Genomic DNA, 15,573 nt, shown 5'->3' with positions numbered 1-15,573 from the left:
TGCATAGTATGATCATTAGTAGGAGTTTACCTAAGGAGAGGAGTAGATTGGTTGAAATTCATGTGGTATTAGTAGTAACTGTTGGAACCGAGAATTAGCCTTGGCACTGATTGTTAGAATCGAGAGGTAGCCCTTATCCCAAGGTTAATTCAAGACTGTCTTACTTGTTCTATGAGGGACTTGAACCTAACTAATCTCCACCGATTTATGAGGAAGCTGAATTAAGGGTACAACACCCCATGGTTATTAGTATTGGGGGAAACTGGATTATAAAGTAAGTGAGTTAACCCTGTCCCGATAGCTCATTACAAGTAAAAGGCTGGGTTAGTCCATGAAGGATGTAGCCACGTGATAGCCATTAGTTTCTTGTCAGAGGTAATAGGAGGATATAAGGCTGGCATCTAATCATGCACATAAGTCCGGCCACATGGTTGTTAGTTTTGTGCTCCGATACATGTTAAGGGTGCATGGTTGTTGTTTTTGTGATCCTGAGTTATGTTTTTAAAAATATCATGATATAGTATTTTATGGCAAGCCCAATCACATGGTTGTTAGTTTTGTGAACCGTAGCCTAATGCTATGTGATATATGTGTTTACGTGTCAAATTGCTTCTATTTATGATTGATATGCAACTGTAAGGGTTAAGTAAAACTTGGTTACTGAGTAGTTGTACTCACCCCTCAATTCTCAATATTTTCAGGACCTAGCTCATCATATCCGAGTTGGGAAAAACATAATAAGGCTTAGGATTGGTGGAGTAAATCCTCTATATGCCTCTCTTTTACTCTTTACATGTGTATTTGTTAATGCCTTTGCTAATTAGGATTAATTGTCATAATTGGTGCACTACTTGCGTGATTTTATATTTAACTAGTGTATTTTGTGCTCCGGGTTAGTGATTTTTTGTTATGAACCCATAGATAGGGCCAAAATGCTTGTGCAAGTAGGAACATATGTATTTTTGAAAAAATATGAATGAAATGGTTAGATTTGTGCAAATTTTTCTCCCCCTCTATGTTTTGTAAAAATTGGTGTTAAATGGTGATTTTGTGAAATAAATGTATTTGATTGTGTGTGATGTGTTGCACGAGTCCGCAATAGTTTATTAAGTGTGGTCGGAGGGTTGGTGTAGGTTATTGGCACGTGTGGTTGAGTTGGGACATCTCATTTGAAAAATTTTGTGAAAATGTGTCAAAATGGGGTTTGGTGTCCAACTTTTGATAAAAAATGAATCTGAGTATGAAACTAGTGTCATTAGCTAGAGCTAGAAGAAAGCTCCATGTAAACACCAAAAACCACCTCAATCAGATGTCAGATGGAGATTTAGGATGTGTCAAAAATTCACTCCCTTTGTTGTCAAATGACATGACTAATCTGTCAAATTTCGTACAATGTGCTGCAGTACATGGCATAGAGGAGACACGTCACAGTGCATGTGTCATTTTCTGTATAAAATTGATTTTTGAGTTTTAAAACTCATTATTTGGATCCCAATTAGTTTCCAAGCTTCTACTTTGTTTTGAAAACTCTGATTTGGAGTCCTTAAAATATGTTTGAGATTTGAAAGGCTGAAAATTGGGATTCTTTGAAATAGATTTTGAGAAATTCATTTATTAAGTTTTACAGTTTGGTAATCCTTGAGGGTAAAACCTAGGATTACCATGATTTGGAGTTAATTGCTTTTAACCTTAAGGAGGTTACAAATTTCCCTTTCAAACCTGATAAGCGTTTCTTAGCTTTCTTAAGGATAAGCATGAATAATCTATTTGTAACTCTCTTAAGAATAAGAAGGATACTTAAATATTTCCCTAAATCTCCCGTCAACCACACACCTAGGTCTCTACTCAACTATAAAGCCTATTGGCATGAACAGTGGTGGAGACAAAGAGCTTAGTTTTCTCTTTATTTATCCTTTGACTAGAGGCAGAATATAATTTAGATAAACAATCATTGATAGCTTCAATCTGATTATGAAAAGCTTCATCACAAAGAACAAGGTCACCTGCAAAGAATATGTGTGATGAACAAGGTCTTCTGAATATTAATTCATATGCATTCATGTAAAACTGACTATGACAAGTTCACGATGGGCCAATCCAATCTACTTAGCCCAAGAAGATTTATTTATTTGGGCTTTTACACATATAGCCCATATTATAATACTGAATAAAAAAAATAGCCTATCCTTTCTTAAATTTAAAAAATGGCCTTTTCAATATTTAGTTGATCTTTAATTTTACAAAATTGCCATTTTAAAATCATAACACTCTGCTCTTTACAAATAATAGAAGAAACTAAAAAGGCAAGAAATCAAGCAAACAAGAGAGACAAATGCAAGTTACAATCATGATAGAAGAAACAACTCAAAGACGGAAGAAAGTAGAGTAATGTGAGTGAGCCATAGTCACAATAATAAGAGACATCAACGATACTTGATGGAGCAGAGCATGCCAATAGGAAACAGAGCTCCAGATTCATAATTTTTTATTTTACTAGTTTATGTATTTGATTCTATGTGATAAGTCAAGAGTTGAAATTTTTTCGTGGACTTTGTTTGATCAATTTTGAGTAAATAATTACGTGTTTTTATGTTACTTATATGTGATACTATATCATTGATGTACTACTATATATAAATGATAAATAAGATCATGTTTGATTGTCTGGTAATGTTATATGTGATAGTATATTGATAATATACTATCACATATCAGATATCAGTGATATATAAGTTATATCAATGAAAATTTACCAACTTGTTTACCATTGATGTAATATGGCATATTAGTAACATAAAAAACACTTAATCATTTGCCTAAAATAAATTAAACACAATCTATAAAAAATTTGATGTTATTGAGAGATATGAAGATGGTGAAAATTCAATAATAGATAACCTAGTCTTCCACTTTCAGAAATGAGAAGCCAGGCCAACTTCAACCATATACTAAATAATGATATTTGACAATGTGAACTTCTAAAAATTTTCTGTGAATCATCATTGTCACCTAACAAAATCTTATATTTTATTTTACATTGTTAGGTGGATATAATACATAATTATGAATCATGGACAAGTTATGCGGGATATTTTTTACTCTATTTTGGAGATATTGTGCCAAAAATTTTATGTGTTGAGGGGAGTTTTTGTTAGGCAAAGAAGGAATATCACATTCCAACTAAATTTGTGAAGGATCAAACTCCAAATTTTTATAAACTCTGACAAGAATTTTTGTGACCTATATATGTTTTGGCCACTGTGCCAATTTTTTCTGATTCATTCATGTGAATACAATAAATTATTATTTACCAATATAATAATAAAAATTATAAAAAATAGACTAATATGAACATGAACATAGTTCATCTCTATTATACGTAGCATAATTTATAGAAACTTGCATTATCCATGAGAACATCACTACTTATTTAAATTCCACATAAGATACTAAACTCGTTTATAGTTTACTATTTTCAGTGCTCCATATAAATCATATTTTAAAATTAATTAATGGCTTCTTTTATAAACTATTTTATATACAAATATATTATTAATTTCTTTTTTCTGATTATATCTTTTTGTAATTTTCTTCGAGCGTGGTGAAAAATTTATATAAAACATTATCAGTTTACGTGTTTTTAAAGTTTGTGTATTTAACAAAAGTAAAGAGGGATTTGGCCAAAAAAAAAAAACAGAGGAATTGTCTACTAACCTATCATCTAATGGATTCCCTATATAAAATCGCTTGCATGATTTGCAATACTCTTTTCTTCCCATTTTTAAAAATCCCAAATCAGCTGGGAGCCAGGAATCTATGGTCACATTTGGAAGGGGAAAAAAAAGAGAAAATAACCTGGCTAGCATAAAACACGCACGTGACTAGACCGTGCATGTGCGGCATCTACTATCTTCAGATAAGCGTCCTTAAGTTTTAATTCATATCCCTTCGCCTCGTGCCGAAAGGAGCCTATCTCTCGTCCTCTAAAACTAAAACCCTAAATTTCACCCGTTCACTTCAATACGAGGTATCTCAGTTCGTTTCAAAGGTAAGATGATGCTAGGCTATGGAATCTCTAGAGTTTTGTTGTATTCTTGACGAGGTCGAGAAAAATCAGTTTCTTGCTTTTCTTACATTATACTGATTTTGTTTGTACACAATGAATTAGTTCGACTGCGAGTTTTAAAATTCAACTCGGTCGATGTATTGGCCACCATGGGGTTATCCCCTTTTAATTTTCCATCATTCATGTGAGCGACCTAGATGATTATTGGGATTTTTGTTTCTAGTCTCTCTTGCGTATTATTCATTTCTTGGGCTAATTACTTTGTAATTATTTTACATTTCATAGGAAAAATGAGTAGACGTGCAAGCAGAACTGTCTACGTTGGGAATTTGCCGGGCGATATTCGTGAAAGAGAAGTGGAAGATCTGTTTCTCAAGGTAGTTTGGCACTTCTCTTGTTTTTCAACGCCTTCTGGATCTATCCTCTTGCTGTTTACTGCTATGCGATTTTGTATCTTCCTCTGGGTCATATTGTTTTATCATTTAGAGCTATTATTCTGAATTATCGTGATTGAATGTACGGATTTCAAAGTCGCTGGGAAGCTGTGCAATCTTCTATGAGGCTTGTCTTGCGTAAATGTTTCATAATAAATGTGATCAAGTCTGCGAATCTTGATGCATATTGTTTTAGAAAACTATCTAGCCTATTCACGATGACTGGTCAAATTTTTGGTGGCTTGCAATTGAAGTGATTACTACTGGATTGGCAAATATGAACCCGACATATAACTGGTCTGTTGGGGCGCGAGGCAGCTGGCCACCATCAGACAGCGTTGACGTCTGCAAGACTGCAACCCTGCTGAAATGAGATGGATATAGTGGGAGTTGGGGAAGATGGAATGACTAGATTCTGTTGGTTGGAAGTGGCTAAAGGAATAGATTAGGAAGTTGAAGTAGGTAGGAGATAATTACTAATGTATGCTATGGTATTTTTCTTTTCTTTTCAAAATATAAGGTAGATAGAGCTTAGAAGAGGTAGAGGGCTGGCTTTCATGGATGAGTGAAATAATATAACTGTGACATAAAAATAAAAAGGGTCTGTGAAATGCGTTTTATATTGAAATTTCTCATCTATGTTAATCTTTATATATAATTAATATACAGGCAAAAGTTCAGCAAGTATTATTTTGAACATTACAAATATGTAAAGAACTATCTCCTAATATTTGCTGAGTGTTAAAAGCTTAACTGATAATCTTTCTATGTGTTAAAATATCATACTTCTGAATCATGCCCCTAATACTATTTTCCAAGGTGTTGTGATCTGATTGGCTTGTCTACTGATTGTACCCTGCCTATTACAAATCATGCAACACCTTCATAATTAGGCAAGCCTGGATGTGTCCTTTTTTCAGATCGATGATTTTTGGATCTTATTTGGATCAAAGCCATTAAAAACTTGATATTTAAAACCATTAGAACATACCATGACCTAGAAATTGATATTTATTTGTGGATTTGATTTCATCCAAGTTCTAGACCAGTACAGGGGATTGTGGAAATTAATCTATTGATATATTTGAAAGAGTAAAATCATTCATTTCTCTTCTTGGGTAATGCGCTTTCACTGATTAAATCTCTTTTCTTGCAAATTTTTTCTCTGCAGTATGGACACATAACTCACATTGACTTGAAGGTTCCTCCCAGACCCCCGGGATATGCATTTGTAGAGGTGAGTTTGGTTTGATAGGTTGGTCTTATTTTTTCTTATTTTACTTTATCCTAATTATTGATTGATTTTTGCAGTTTGAGGATGCTCAAGATGCTGAAGATGCTATTCGTGGCCGTGATGGCTATGATTTTGATGGACATCGGTTACGGGTTGGTTATATCTCATCCTACTTGCTATGGGTTATATGATTGGTGTGGCGTATTGCCAATAGGTTAAGTTTATATCTTTGTAGGTAGAACCTGCACATGGTGGACGTGGTCATTCATCGTCCCGAGACCGATACAGTAGTCACAGTAATGGTCGAAGTGGACGTGGTGTTTCTAGGCGCTCTGAGTACCGTGGTTTGTGATTTTTTCATTGAAACACTTGGAACTTTTTGCAAGGAACTGTTTTCAATTTGTTTCCTGAATTTTCACTCTTCCTTGTGCAGTTCTAGTCACTGGGTTGCCCTCTTCTGCTTCCTGGCAGGATCTCAAAGTGAGATGCAGTAATTATTTAATTATTTTGGAGAATTTTTCTGGGATGTTACATGAATTTCATAAAAATTTATTTTCTAACTTCAGGATCACATGCGGAAAGCAGGAGATGTTTGTTTTTCTCAAGTTTTTCATGATGGTAGAGGTGAGATACATTCAACTTTTTTTTTTTTTTAATTTTGAACAATTGTGTGGATGTCAGCAGCTAAGTTTTCTGTCATTGTTTTTTTTTTAATTCTTTCTTGGCTCCATTTATCTTGGTTTTTTTTTTGTTTTTTTGGTGGGAAGGGGTTTGAGCCTGTGAAAAGGGTGAGGTGATCTGTTATTTTCCCGACTTTTATTTACTTCTGATTCTAATTCTAATATTGTTTCTGCCAAACTTCTATGTATCATTATGGTATTCTATAGGAACAACTGGGATCGTTGATTACACAAACTATGATGACATGAAATATGCTGTAAGTTGCTTCTATTGTTGTATAATTTTATTAATTTCTAAGTAACATTACACATTTACGCATAACCTTGTGTTGTGACTATGAAATATGAGATTTTATACCTCTTCAGATCAAGAAGCTTGATGACTCTGAGTTTCGGAATGCATTTTCCAGAGCTTTTGTCCGGGTAAGAACCAAATCTGTGTTGTATTTGGTTTAACAGATTGTACTTATCAATTTTCTCTGTTATTGTAGGTGAGGGAATATGATTCAAGGCGGGACTCCTCTAGAAGTCCTAGTCGTGGCCGATCTTATTCTAGGGGGCGAAGTTATAGCCGCAGTCGTAGCCGCAGTTACAGTCGAGGGCATAGTCAGAGGTCTTGTCTCCTTGGCTTGAAATCAATGTTGATCGTTGAGTGAGATTTTTTTGTTAACTTTAGTTTGTATTTGTCATTTTATTATGCAGCAAATCTCCAAAGGGCAAATCTTCGCAGCGTTCACCTGCTAGATCTCCTTCAAGATCTGTTTCGCGATCACGTTCTCACTCAAAGTCAAGGTCCAGATCTTTGTCAGGGTATGCAATCTAAGTTTCAGTGCATTATCCATGTGTCTATTATTGCTTATTGCCACAGTTTACTCTTTGAAATATTGGTTTTTGTGTTATTTGCTATTTCAATGGCTGGTTTACCAGTCTTATTTAGACTTTTTTTAGGTGCCCTGAGGGGTCAAAAGAGCCCTCCCTGAAAGGACGTTAAAGATGGAATTGGAGAAACATTTAGAGAATGAGTGTTGATGGTGAATGGGATCTAAGTAATTTACAAGTAGTGAATAATCAATGTTGTACCAATAATTTATTTAGATGTAAACAGCTCTAAATTTCGGTTGCTTTGTTATATAAGTGAAGTCAATTATGCACCTTTAATTGGTAATCTTGATAGGTGTTAAGGACTGTTAACTGTTTCCTTTCCTTTCCTTTTTTCTTTTTTGGCCACAAGACTGTAAATTGTTTCATTTACCACCCTTTCCTCCCAAAATTAAGATGGATAAAGGAACTCTTGCTTAGTTGGTGGTAAGTTTCTGTGGATGAAAAAGGCCATTGTTTGAAGCTACAATATTGCCATAAGCTTTTCTTTATTAATTGAGATATAATCGTTATTTTTGGACACCCAACTATTGTTTTCTCCCTGCCCCTCCTATCATTTCCCCCTATCTTTACATGTTCATGGGATCTATGGCAAACGAGGCCATCTTGTCAGAGTACTCGGTTTCTATTTCCCTTTTGTTTTGTGAAAAAATTCCTTTGTTTTTTTCCTTAGATATGGATACTTGGAGCAAACTGGGAATTGGAAATTAGGAACTTGGTGGGATTTGGTTCAATTGCCTGCAACTCAATTTGTTGTGGAGGTATGATATTTTTAAGATGGGCGACTTTGGATACCTACAAAGTACACTTGTTCTAATGCTTTTAGCATGTAGATGTCCATGGGTGCTAGATTGGGAATCAAGGAGATCATGGATTGCTATTTTAGAGAAGGATGTCTTGTGTGCTAAAGCAAGTGGGATTTGGAAATCACCTTCAATGAGAGTAATAAAGGGAATTTCATTACAATTGTCAGCTCCAAGATTTGCCAAGCTAATAGGATGCACTATATGGATTCTCTGGATTGTTATGGTGCAGTAGGGAAGAATTCTTCTCTCCAATCCTGGTGTCCTGATATTACCTTATAATGCTCTATTTTTACTGGCATCGTATCCTGTTTTATGGAGTAGAATGTCTTATAAGTTTGCCTTAATTTTCTTTCTTTCCTTCCTTTTTTTCTCCAATTAACGCTTTCATAATTTAATTATGTCTGGGTGTACCTCTTCATCATGATAAGTGACTTGGGAGAGGCATCAAGGCCAGTTGGATCAAATTTGATTGAAGGAACTTGCGGATTTTAAATTATGTTGTTTCTGGAACTTTTGCAGATCACGATCGAGATCCAGATCTCCATTACCTATGGTGAGTGAAATGTAACTCTAATCAAATGTGGATTTGGTTTGTTGTTTTAAGTGCAACATTGAATGGGCTCTTGGCCTTTTGATATATAACCCATGAATTAAGGCAAACCATGGGGATTTCAAGGTATATATAGAATTTCATTATTGATTTCCGTGAGTACTTTGATGTTTAAACCACTATTTTTGCACTTGTGTTCGTCAATCATATGATCGAGTGTGTTTCGAGGGAAAATTTGCAATTTGACCTCCAATTCTGGTAGATCTGGCCCTTTTTCCCCACTCCTGAATTGCTGTGTATCTTTGGCAGCGTAATAAAAGCCCAAAGAAGAACAGCGCCAGCAGGAGCCAGAGCCGGAGCAAGAGTTTGTCTCGGTCTCTCTCATATTTCACATTTCTCTTGATGATAGCCTTTCATTCCATCATTGAATGTGTCAATATCGTCATCTAATCTACCTTCTTTTTTCTTGGCTGATTGGCTGTTGGTCTGGCAGGTGAGCTCTGATTGTTGTCGATCTTCTCAGTTTATGAAGTTGTGAATGATGATGAGTTCTATAAAGTTAGCGCCGTAAACTGATATTGGCCAAGTAAATCAGCTGACTGGCTTAAAGTTGTTGTTGATTAAACTTTTTGAATTGAACACACTTCGACTTGTATCTTGTCTTTACCATCTTAGTCCATGAGAATTAGTGGATTCTAGCTTTGGGACTATGGAGTGTTTTATGCTATCCGGTCATATAATGGGACAATTCAAGTATCGTTTGGCCTGAAGTCTTTTCAGTCTGAAATTCAAGCATGCCTTTTGACGTTATCTCTTAGGAATAATTTGGTTATGACTTGGGTCTTGCGCTTTTATTTGTCAGACCCAAGAGTATTTTTCTATCATTTGCAATTTCCGATTAGAAGAGACTAGGACTTGGGATGCTCGAGGAGAATGGTGGAACGTGAAGGGTTTCAGTAATTTAAATTTTACAGCATGTTATATGTACAATTATGCTTATTCAGTCTCCATATATAACAAAAATTCTACCGAGTCATGCATGAGGTTTGTCATGATTAATTTTCTTAAGCAGTGTGATGCGTGGGAACCAAGTTTTAATACAACAAGTAACTGACGTTTGGAATTAGGGAAAACGTGTCATGATAAATACCTTGGTGAAAATTGTATTTTATCAGTAAATTTACAGGTTTTTTTTTGGGGGGGGGGGCCAGTGTAAATATCATATTTTGAAGTCTTTTTTAAATGTAGATCCAAAAGTTTGGGAGCCCCCGTGAAGCGTTATAGCCTTTTGTTTGGGGGCCAAGAGCACAAGTCCACTTATAAAATAATTTATACTCCCGAAACATCGTGGATGTGTCATATCTCACTCAATCAGCGTTGAACCCTATATTAAGAAAGTAGAATAGGGAAGAACACAGGTGCAAGTGATGAAATGTAATAATATAATATAGGGAACGCTATATTAAGTAAGTGGAATAGGTTAGATAATAAGCGAAAGTGATTAGATGATATTGTGAATGCACAAGGAAAGTTGCAATGGAGAATAATTGATTGACATGGGAATTATTCGTGGATGGGTCAAGGAGGGGACATCGGGGATGGGATAAGAGGCGAATGGATGAGGATAGACAAAACGTGGAGGGGCCGAGTGATTGGCACGTGTCTTGCAAAGTGAGGAAGCAATACGCCAATTAGTGATCTCAAGGCTCAACTGAACGACAACAGCCACACAGCCTCGCAGGCTTTGCGTCTCCTGTGCTGTCTGCTTGTGCGTTCTTTTCCCTTTACACCCACCCACGATGGCGACGCTTCCACCACCTCTACTCAGCTTCTTCAATACTCCAAACAGCCTCCCTCCCTCTCTCCACTAATCCTGTACATTTCATTGTCAAGGTGAATCCCCTTTTGGGGCTTAACGTCAAGTCTTTTCAAATTGGTATTCTCATGTAAGTACGGTATTAAGAAGAGAGCCAACTTAACTAGTTGAATTGTTAATTAATTTAATGAAATATTTTGTTTATAATTTTTTTATCCCAATTTTAACTATTAATTTTTGGAAAAATGATAGTTACATCTCAAAATAATGAATTAATAATATTTAAGTTCTCGATAATTTTTTAAAAAAAATAAATTGAAAATATTCATATAAATTATTACAAATCCTGAAATTTCAATTGTAAATAAATATTTAAATATTAAATATAATTTTTAAGTTATAATAAAAATTTTTGTTTATAGTTGTTTGCATTGATTTTTATAATTTATTTTGTAAAAAATTTTATCGAAAATTTAACTATTATTAATTTATTTTTATGAGATCCAACTATCATTTTCCCTTATTCTTTAAACAATTATCTAGAATAGTTCAGTAAATAGTCTGATTTTCAATAACACACTCGGAGAGATGCGAATCTTCGGCTGTGACATTTCAAGCTATTTTTTTCTGGGCCAGTTAGAGGTAATGGAAAAACTTTTAAAAATAGTAAAAAAAAAAAAAGTTAAGGTACATTTTTTCTTGAGAAGTATACAGTATCATAAAAATTATTTATTATAACAATTTCTTTCCTAAAGTAATTAAAACATAACATATTTTTCTTAACATTGGATACTCCCAATATTGACTGTTAAAAATTATAACTGAGATTTAAATTTGACAAAAAATGCCACCTATCATATCAAATAAGTTTAAAAATATGCTAAATTTTAATTATTTTAAGGGTAAAATTATTTTATAACAAATAATTTAAGATACAGGTAATCTTTAAAGAATAGTTAGGGGCAAAAATGCATCCTAATTCAAACCCACCCAGTAAGATAAGTAACATTTTTAATTAAATTTAAATCTTAATTAGCATTTTTAATAGCTAATGTTGGAGTGTTTAACGTCAAGAAAAAATTGTTATATCTTAATTATTTTATTGGTAAAATTTCCATGACAAACAATTTAGATTATTGGATGCTTATAGAATAGTTTAAAAGAGAAAAATGTACCTTAATTTTAAAAAAATATTAATTTTAAAAGTTTGCCTCTTCCCTCCTAGGCTTTAGCCTTCAATGCCCAACTATCTATTAGGATGACGCTCTCGTCGTGAGTAGCTTATTAGTTAAACAAATTTGAGTTTAATTTTAATATTATTTTATTATAAAGTTATTATTTCCTTCACAAAAAATTAACCTATTAAAAAGTATAATATATTTATTTATACAGTTAGGATTTTCTTCAAGTCCTTTCAATATGGGACTTGACACACCGCGCCTCCTTTTCCGGGGTATTTTCAACAGCCATTGTATCTCTTCTTACTTAGCTGATGTTTATTTTCACAATTTTTCATGACTTATTTTTATTGTTGTCAAATGAAATCTATTCTTTAAAAAAAAAAAAATGTCTATAGTGCATGCACATGGCGTGTGGATTACAGTCAAATTGCGATAAATTATTTAACAGACAAAAGAAGAAAGATTGAATTGATTTGTGGTGACGGGTGAGGTGATTTATTGCAACTGGCAATGTCTGGTGGGAAACAGTCTTCTCGTCACAATTGGTGGTGGTGTTTATGATATAGTACAGAGCCACAGGCCTCTCAAGTTGTAGATTCGATTTGGCTCCTGAGGTTATTCTCCTTTTTCTCCAATTCCACCGCTCCATCTTCCACCTTCATATCACAAACTCTTGATCAAACATGGCGTGCAACGTCTTCTCCATGCTCACGGACGATGTTATTCTCAGCATTTTTCTTAAGCTCGACGACGATCCCCACCACTGGGCTCGCCTCGCCTGCGTCTGCACCAAATTCTCATCTCTCATACGCAATTTCTGCTGGAAAAACCAGTGTTCCCAGAACATCCCTTCCGTTGTCTCCGATCTCTTCTCCGACTTCTCTTCTCCGCCCGGCGGTTGGGCTTCCTTGCATAAGCTCGCCGTGTGTTGTCCTGGCCTCCTTCACGCCGGGGTCCTCTTAGAGAGCTCCGATTTCGGGCTTGAGCTTGAGCTCGGCCCGGACGAGAATTATCAGAGATTGGTTTGCCCAAAAACGACGGGAGCACCCCCTGAGGTTTGCTCGAGTCGGTTGGATGATAACTCCAATGTCGGTGCTTCCGGGTCTGATTGTTATTGGTCCCTTTTCGATGATCTGTATTTTGATACTGTCTATGATACTTCTGAGTCCCAACACAATTCTGAGCCTCAAATCCGCGAAGAGGTTGAGAAAGGCGTTGTCAAGGTCGGCGGCGAATTCTCTTCGTGCAAAAAGAGGAAGGTTTCTGGATCACCGAGGTCGCATTTGGCTTCTCGCATTTGGAATCTGAGTAGAGAGGAGGGGAACAAGCTGCTCGCCAGACAATTTCGTGATGACTGTCTGTACATTTGTGATTGGCCTGGCTGTGTGCACGTGGAGGAGAAGAGGAACTACATGCTCTTCAGAGGCATTTTCAAGGACTTTAAGCGGTCCCGTGTGTGGAGAACAATCAACGATGGCAATCGGAGGAAGATTGATCTGAATTGCGCGTTTTGCCTGTGTAAGGAAACTTGGGATTTGCACTCTGCTTTCTGTTTAAGGCGAGTTTTTGGGTACCACGACGACGGCGAACCAGTTGTTCGAGCTTATGTTTGTGAAAATGGTCATGTCTCTGGGGCATGGACGGATTTACCTCTGTACACTTAATCCAAATCTTAGGTTCATGTCAACCTACTCGTTACTTCTCTTAGATTATATCATTATATGGGACCATTATTAAAATCTGTTCTACTTGGCTGCGTATTACTACTCTTACACTTATCATGCATTATTTCTTCTCTTGAAGCTCAGGCTCTCCGATGCGTTGCTTGTCATATTTTGTCAAAGCATTCTAGAAATGTTGAGTTTCATGAGAAGACGCCCGAGTTTAACCCCGTTAGCTTCATGAAAACATCGTACTTGAAACTGTATTGACCTTCCTAATATAAGGTTGAATCCAATTGCTTTTCCTTGGTGGCATGAGCCCAATTGTATGTTCGCTGAACCCAATAGTATACATTTTCTCCGACTTAATTACTGTTTGCCGTGAGAATGTCTCGTAGCATATCTGCATGTAAGAAGATCGTAGTGCTTGCAGGGTGTGCTTTGCCTTCCGCCATCGAGCATCTTGGAATATTTTGTCAGCTTAGTGATCTTGGTGTCAAAATATTTTGATGCTTCTGTGTCCCGAATGCCAGGAACAGGCACTGATAGAAATAAGTGCCCAACAAGTCCACGGGCGATGGCGGCCGGCTGGAGCTCAGTGCTTGTGTGTTAAGTTTTTTTTTTTTTAGTTAAAAAAAAAAGAATGAGAGTATTTTAGTAATTATATATGTAACATATTTACAAACAAGATATTTGGAACTTGGGAGTAATTTATGTTTTTAAATAGATGTTGTAGTAATTAGAATTCATGTGAGACAATTTATAGTGATTTTTCTTAAATTATTTTGCACTTTCTTGATGTGGTTGAACCACTGCCGTTGCTTGTTCTCCATCTTTATTGTCGGTTCAGAAGTGTTTGGACAATTTCAAGAGGTCTGTGGTAATACGAAAAGAGAAGGGAATTGGGTCCCTTCAAGATTGCAAATCCTGCTTTGTGCAATCGGATGAGCTCTTTTTTTTTTTTTTTTTTTTCCTTTAATCTAGCCCGTTTGCTTGGATTTGTGGCTCTTGTATTTGAACATCCATAAATGGTCGGCGTCCTTGATAAATGATAGATCTCTAATTTTTTTTTTAAAAAAAAACATTCCTCTTTAAAACTAATTGTGCAAAAGATTGAATGAAATTGAACTAACCAAAATTTAATCTCTTTCATAAAAATAACTAAATTAAATAACCTATAATTTGGTCTAGTTTAATAATAACTTAAAAATTAGTAGGATCGGATTTAGTTCATAAAATTAAAAAATTGATATTATTAATTCAGTATTCATTTAGCTTTTTTTTTCTTTTTTCTTTATAAGAGGAAATAATTCATTCCAACTTAATAAATTCAATTAAGATAATAAAAACACTTATAATCATAATATATCTATAATAATATCCAACAAGAAGAAAAAATTTCAGTTACAATTTAAGTGGTCCATATTATTAAATTATCAGTATGAGCATGCAACCGTGTGAGGAACAGACTTTTTAAATTATTAATAGTCTTAATGTGTTGTTATAAATAATTAATAAATTAATTATAATCATATTAAATAAATTTAATAAAACTAGATTGGATCAAGTGATCCTGAAGCTCAATCTTCTATTCAATCTAACTTGAAATAATAATTTTATCCTTTTAATTTCTTTAATCTCAAGGGATCGGTTTTTAGTAGAATTGGATAACACTGAGCCTTTTTGAATTAAATTGAATCGAATAGAATTAGAGGACTTCTCCTCAGCCTCACTTGAGGGTATGCTATGAGACATTTCTGTTTTTTTCTTTTTATTTTTTAGAGATAAAATAAAGTCAGCACCACTAAACAGTGGGCATTACAATCCGTGCGTCCATCCTCTCTGCCTCTATCACCTTAGCTAATTCCATAGGTGCCTCGTGGACTGGATTTTTTAAAAAATAATGTGTGGTTAAAATCAAGGTATTGAAAACCGGACCGGTCATTGAACCGGCCAAACTCAGGGATCAAGGGTCATGGGTTCAACCAGGGGTCAAACCGGAGTCAGACCGGTCATAATAAAATAATATAATTTAAATAAAAAATATATTAATTCTCAATACGTTCATACATATCCAAGTCTTAATATCTCATATAACATATAACAATAATTCTAACAATAATAAAGTATAACAACATTTCTATATTTTTTTAAAATAAGGTTAACTAAATGATAAAAAAATTTCAATGAGTTAAAATAATAGAAATAAAAATTTATTTTAAAATAAAAGATAATAAATGAAAGTGATATATTTTAAAAATTATTT

General features: G+C 34.8%; 2 protein-coding genes across 4 annotated transcripts; both read left to right on the top strand.

The window, feature by feature from the left end:
* Positions 1-3,891: 3,891 nt before the first annotated feature.
* LOC129320461 (serine/arginine-rich-splicing factor SR34) lies at positions 3,892-9,419 on the top strand. Of its 3 annotated transcripts, none has more exons than XM_054965938.1 (15): positions 3,892-4,048; positions 4,352-4,443; positions 5,672-5,737; positions 5,812-5,886; positions 5,970-6,078; positions 6,168-6,214; positions 6,301-6,358; positions 6,622-6,671; positions 6,781-6,837; positions 6,906-7,027; positions 7,117-7,224; positions 7,967-8,054; positions 8,619-8,652; positions 8,959-9,023; positions 9,143-9,419. In XM_054965938.1, the coding sequence occupies exons 2-14, from the start codon at positions 4,357-4,359 to the stop codon at positions 8,961-8,963; spliced, it is 906 nt and encodes a 301-aa protein (XP_054821913.1). In that variant the 5' UTR covers positions 3,892-4,048; positions 4,352-4,356; the 3' UTR covers positions 8,964-9,023; positions 9,143-9,419. The 3 variants fall into 3 exon arrangements, with proteins under 3 accessions (XP_054821913.1, XP_054821905.1, XP_054821922.1); XM_054965930.1 differs by having other exon boundaries at positions 8,127-8,652; XM_054965947.1 differs by lacking the exon at positions 7,967-8,054.
* A 2,691-nt stretch (positions 9,420-12,110) lies between these two features.
* LOC129322334 (phytochrome A-associated F-box protein-like) lies at positions 12,111-13,676 on the top strand. Its single transcript, XM_054968626.1, has one exon. It carries the CDS (start codon positions 12,330-12,332, stop codon positions 13,308-13,310), a length of 981 nt encoding a protein of 326 aa, XP_054824601.1. The 5' UTR covers positions 12,111-12,329; the 3' UTR covers positions 13,311-13,676.
* The last annotated feature ends 1,897 nt before the right edge of the window (positions 13,677-15,573 follow it).

This window comes from Prosopis cineraria, unplaced genomic scaffold (genome assembly GCF_029017545.1).
Source record: "Prosopis cineraria cultivar Desert tree isolate PC_DT_omini unplaced genomic scaffold, ASM2901754v1 PC1, whole genome shotgun sequence".
NCBI classification, from domain to species: domain Eukaryota; kingdom Viridiplantae; phylum Streptophyta; class Magnoliopsida; order Fabales; family Fabaceae; genus Prosopis; species Prosopis cineraria.
This window is presented reverse-complemented; position numbering and strand designations above follow the sequence as displayed.

Coding starts and splice junctions, on each gene's coding strand:
- LOC129320461 (XM_054965930.1), top strand. CDS start 4,357: ATGAGTAGACGTGCAAGCAGAACTGTCTACGTTGGGAATTTGCCGGGC. Junction 5,738..5,811: donor CGGGATATGCATTTGTAGAG/GTGAGTTTGGTT, acceptor TGATTTTTGCAG/TTTGAGGATGCTCAAGATGC. Junction 8,055..8,126: donor CAACTCAATTTGTTGTGGAG/GTATGATATTTT, acceptor TTTAGCATGTAG/ATGTCCATGGGTGCTAGATT.
- LOC129322334 (XM_054968626.1), top strand. CDS start 12,330: ATGGCGTGCAACGTCTTCTCCATGCTCACGGACGATGTTATTCTCAGC.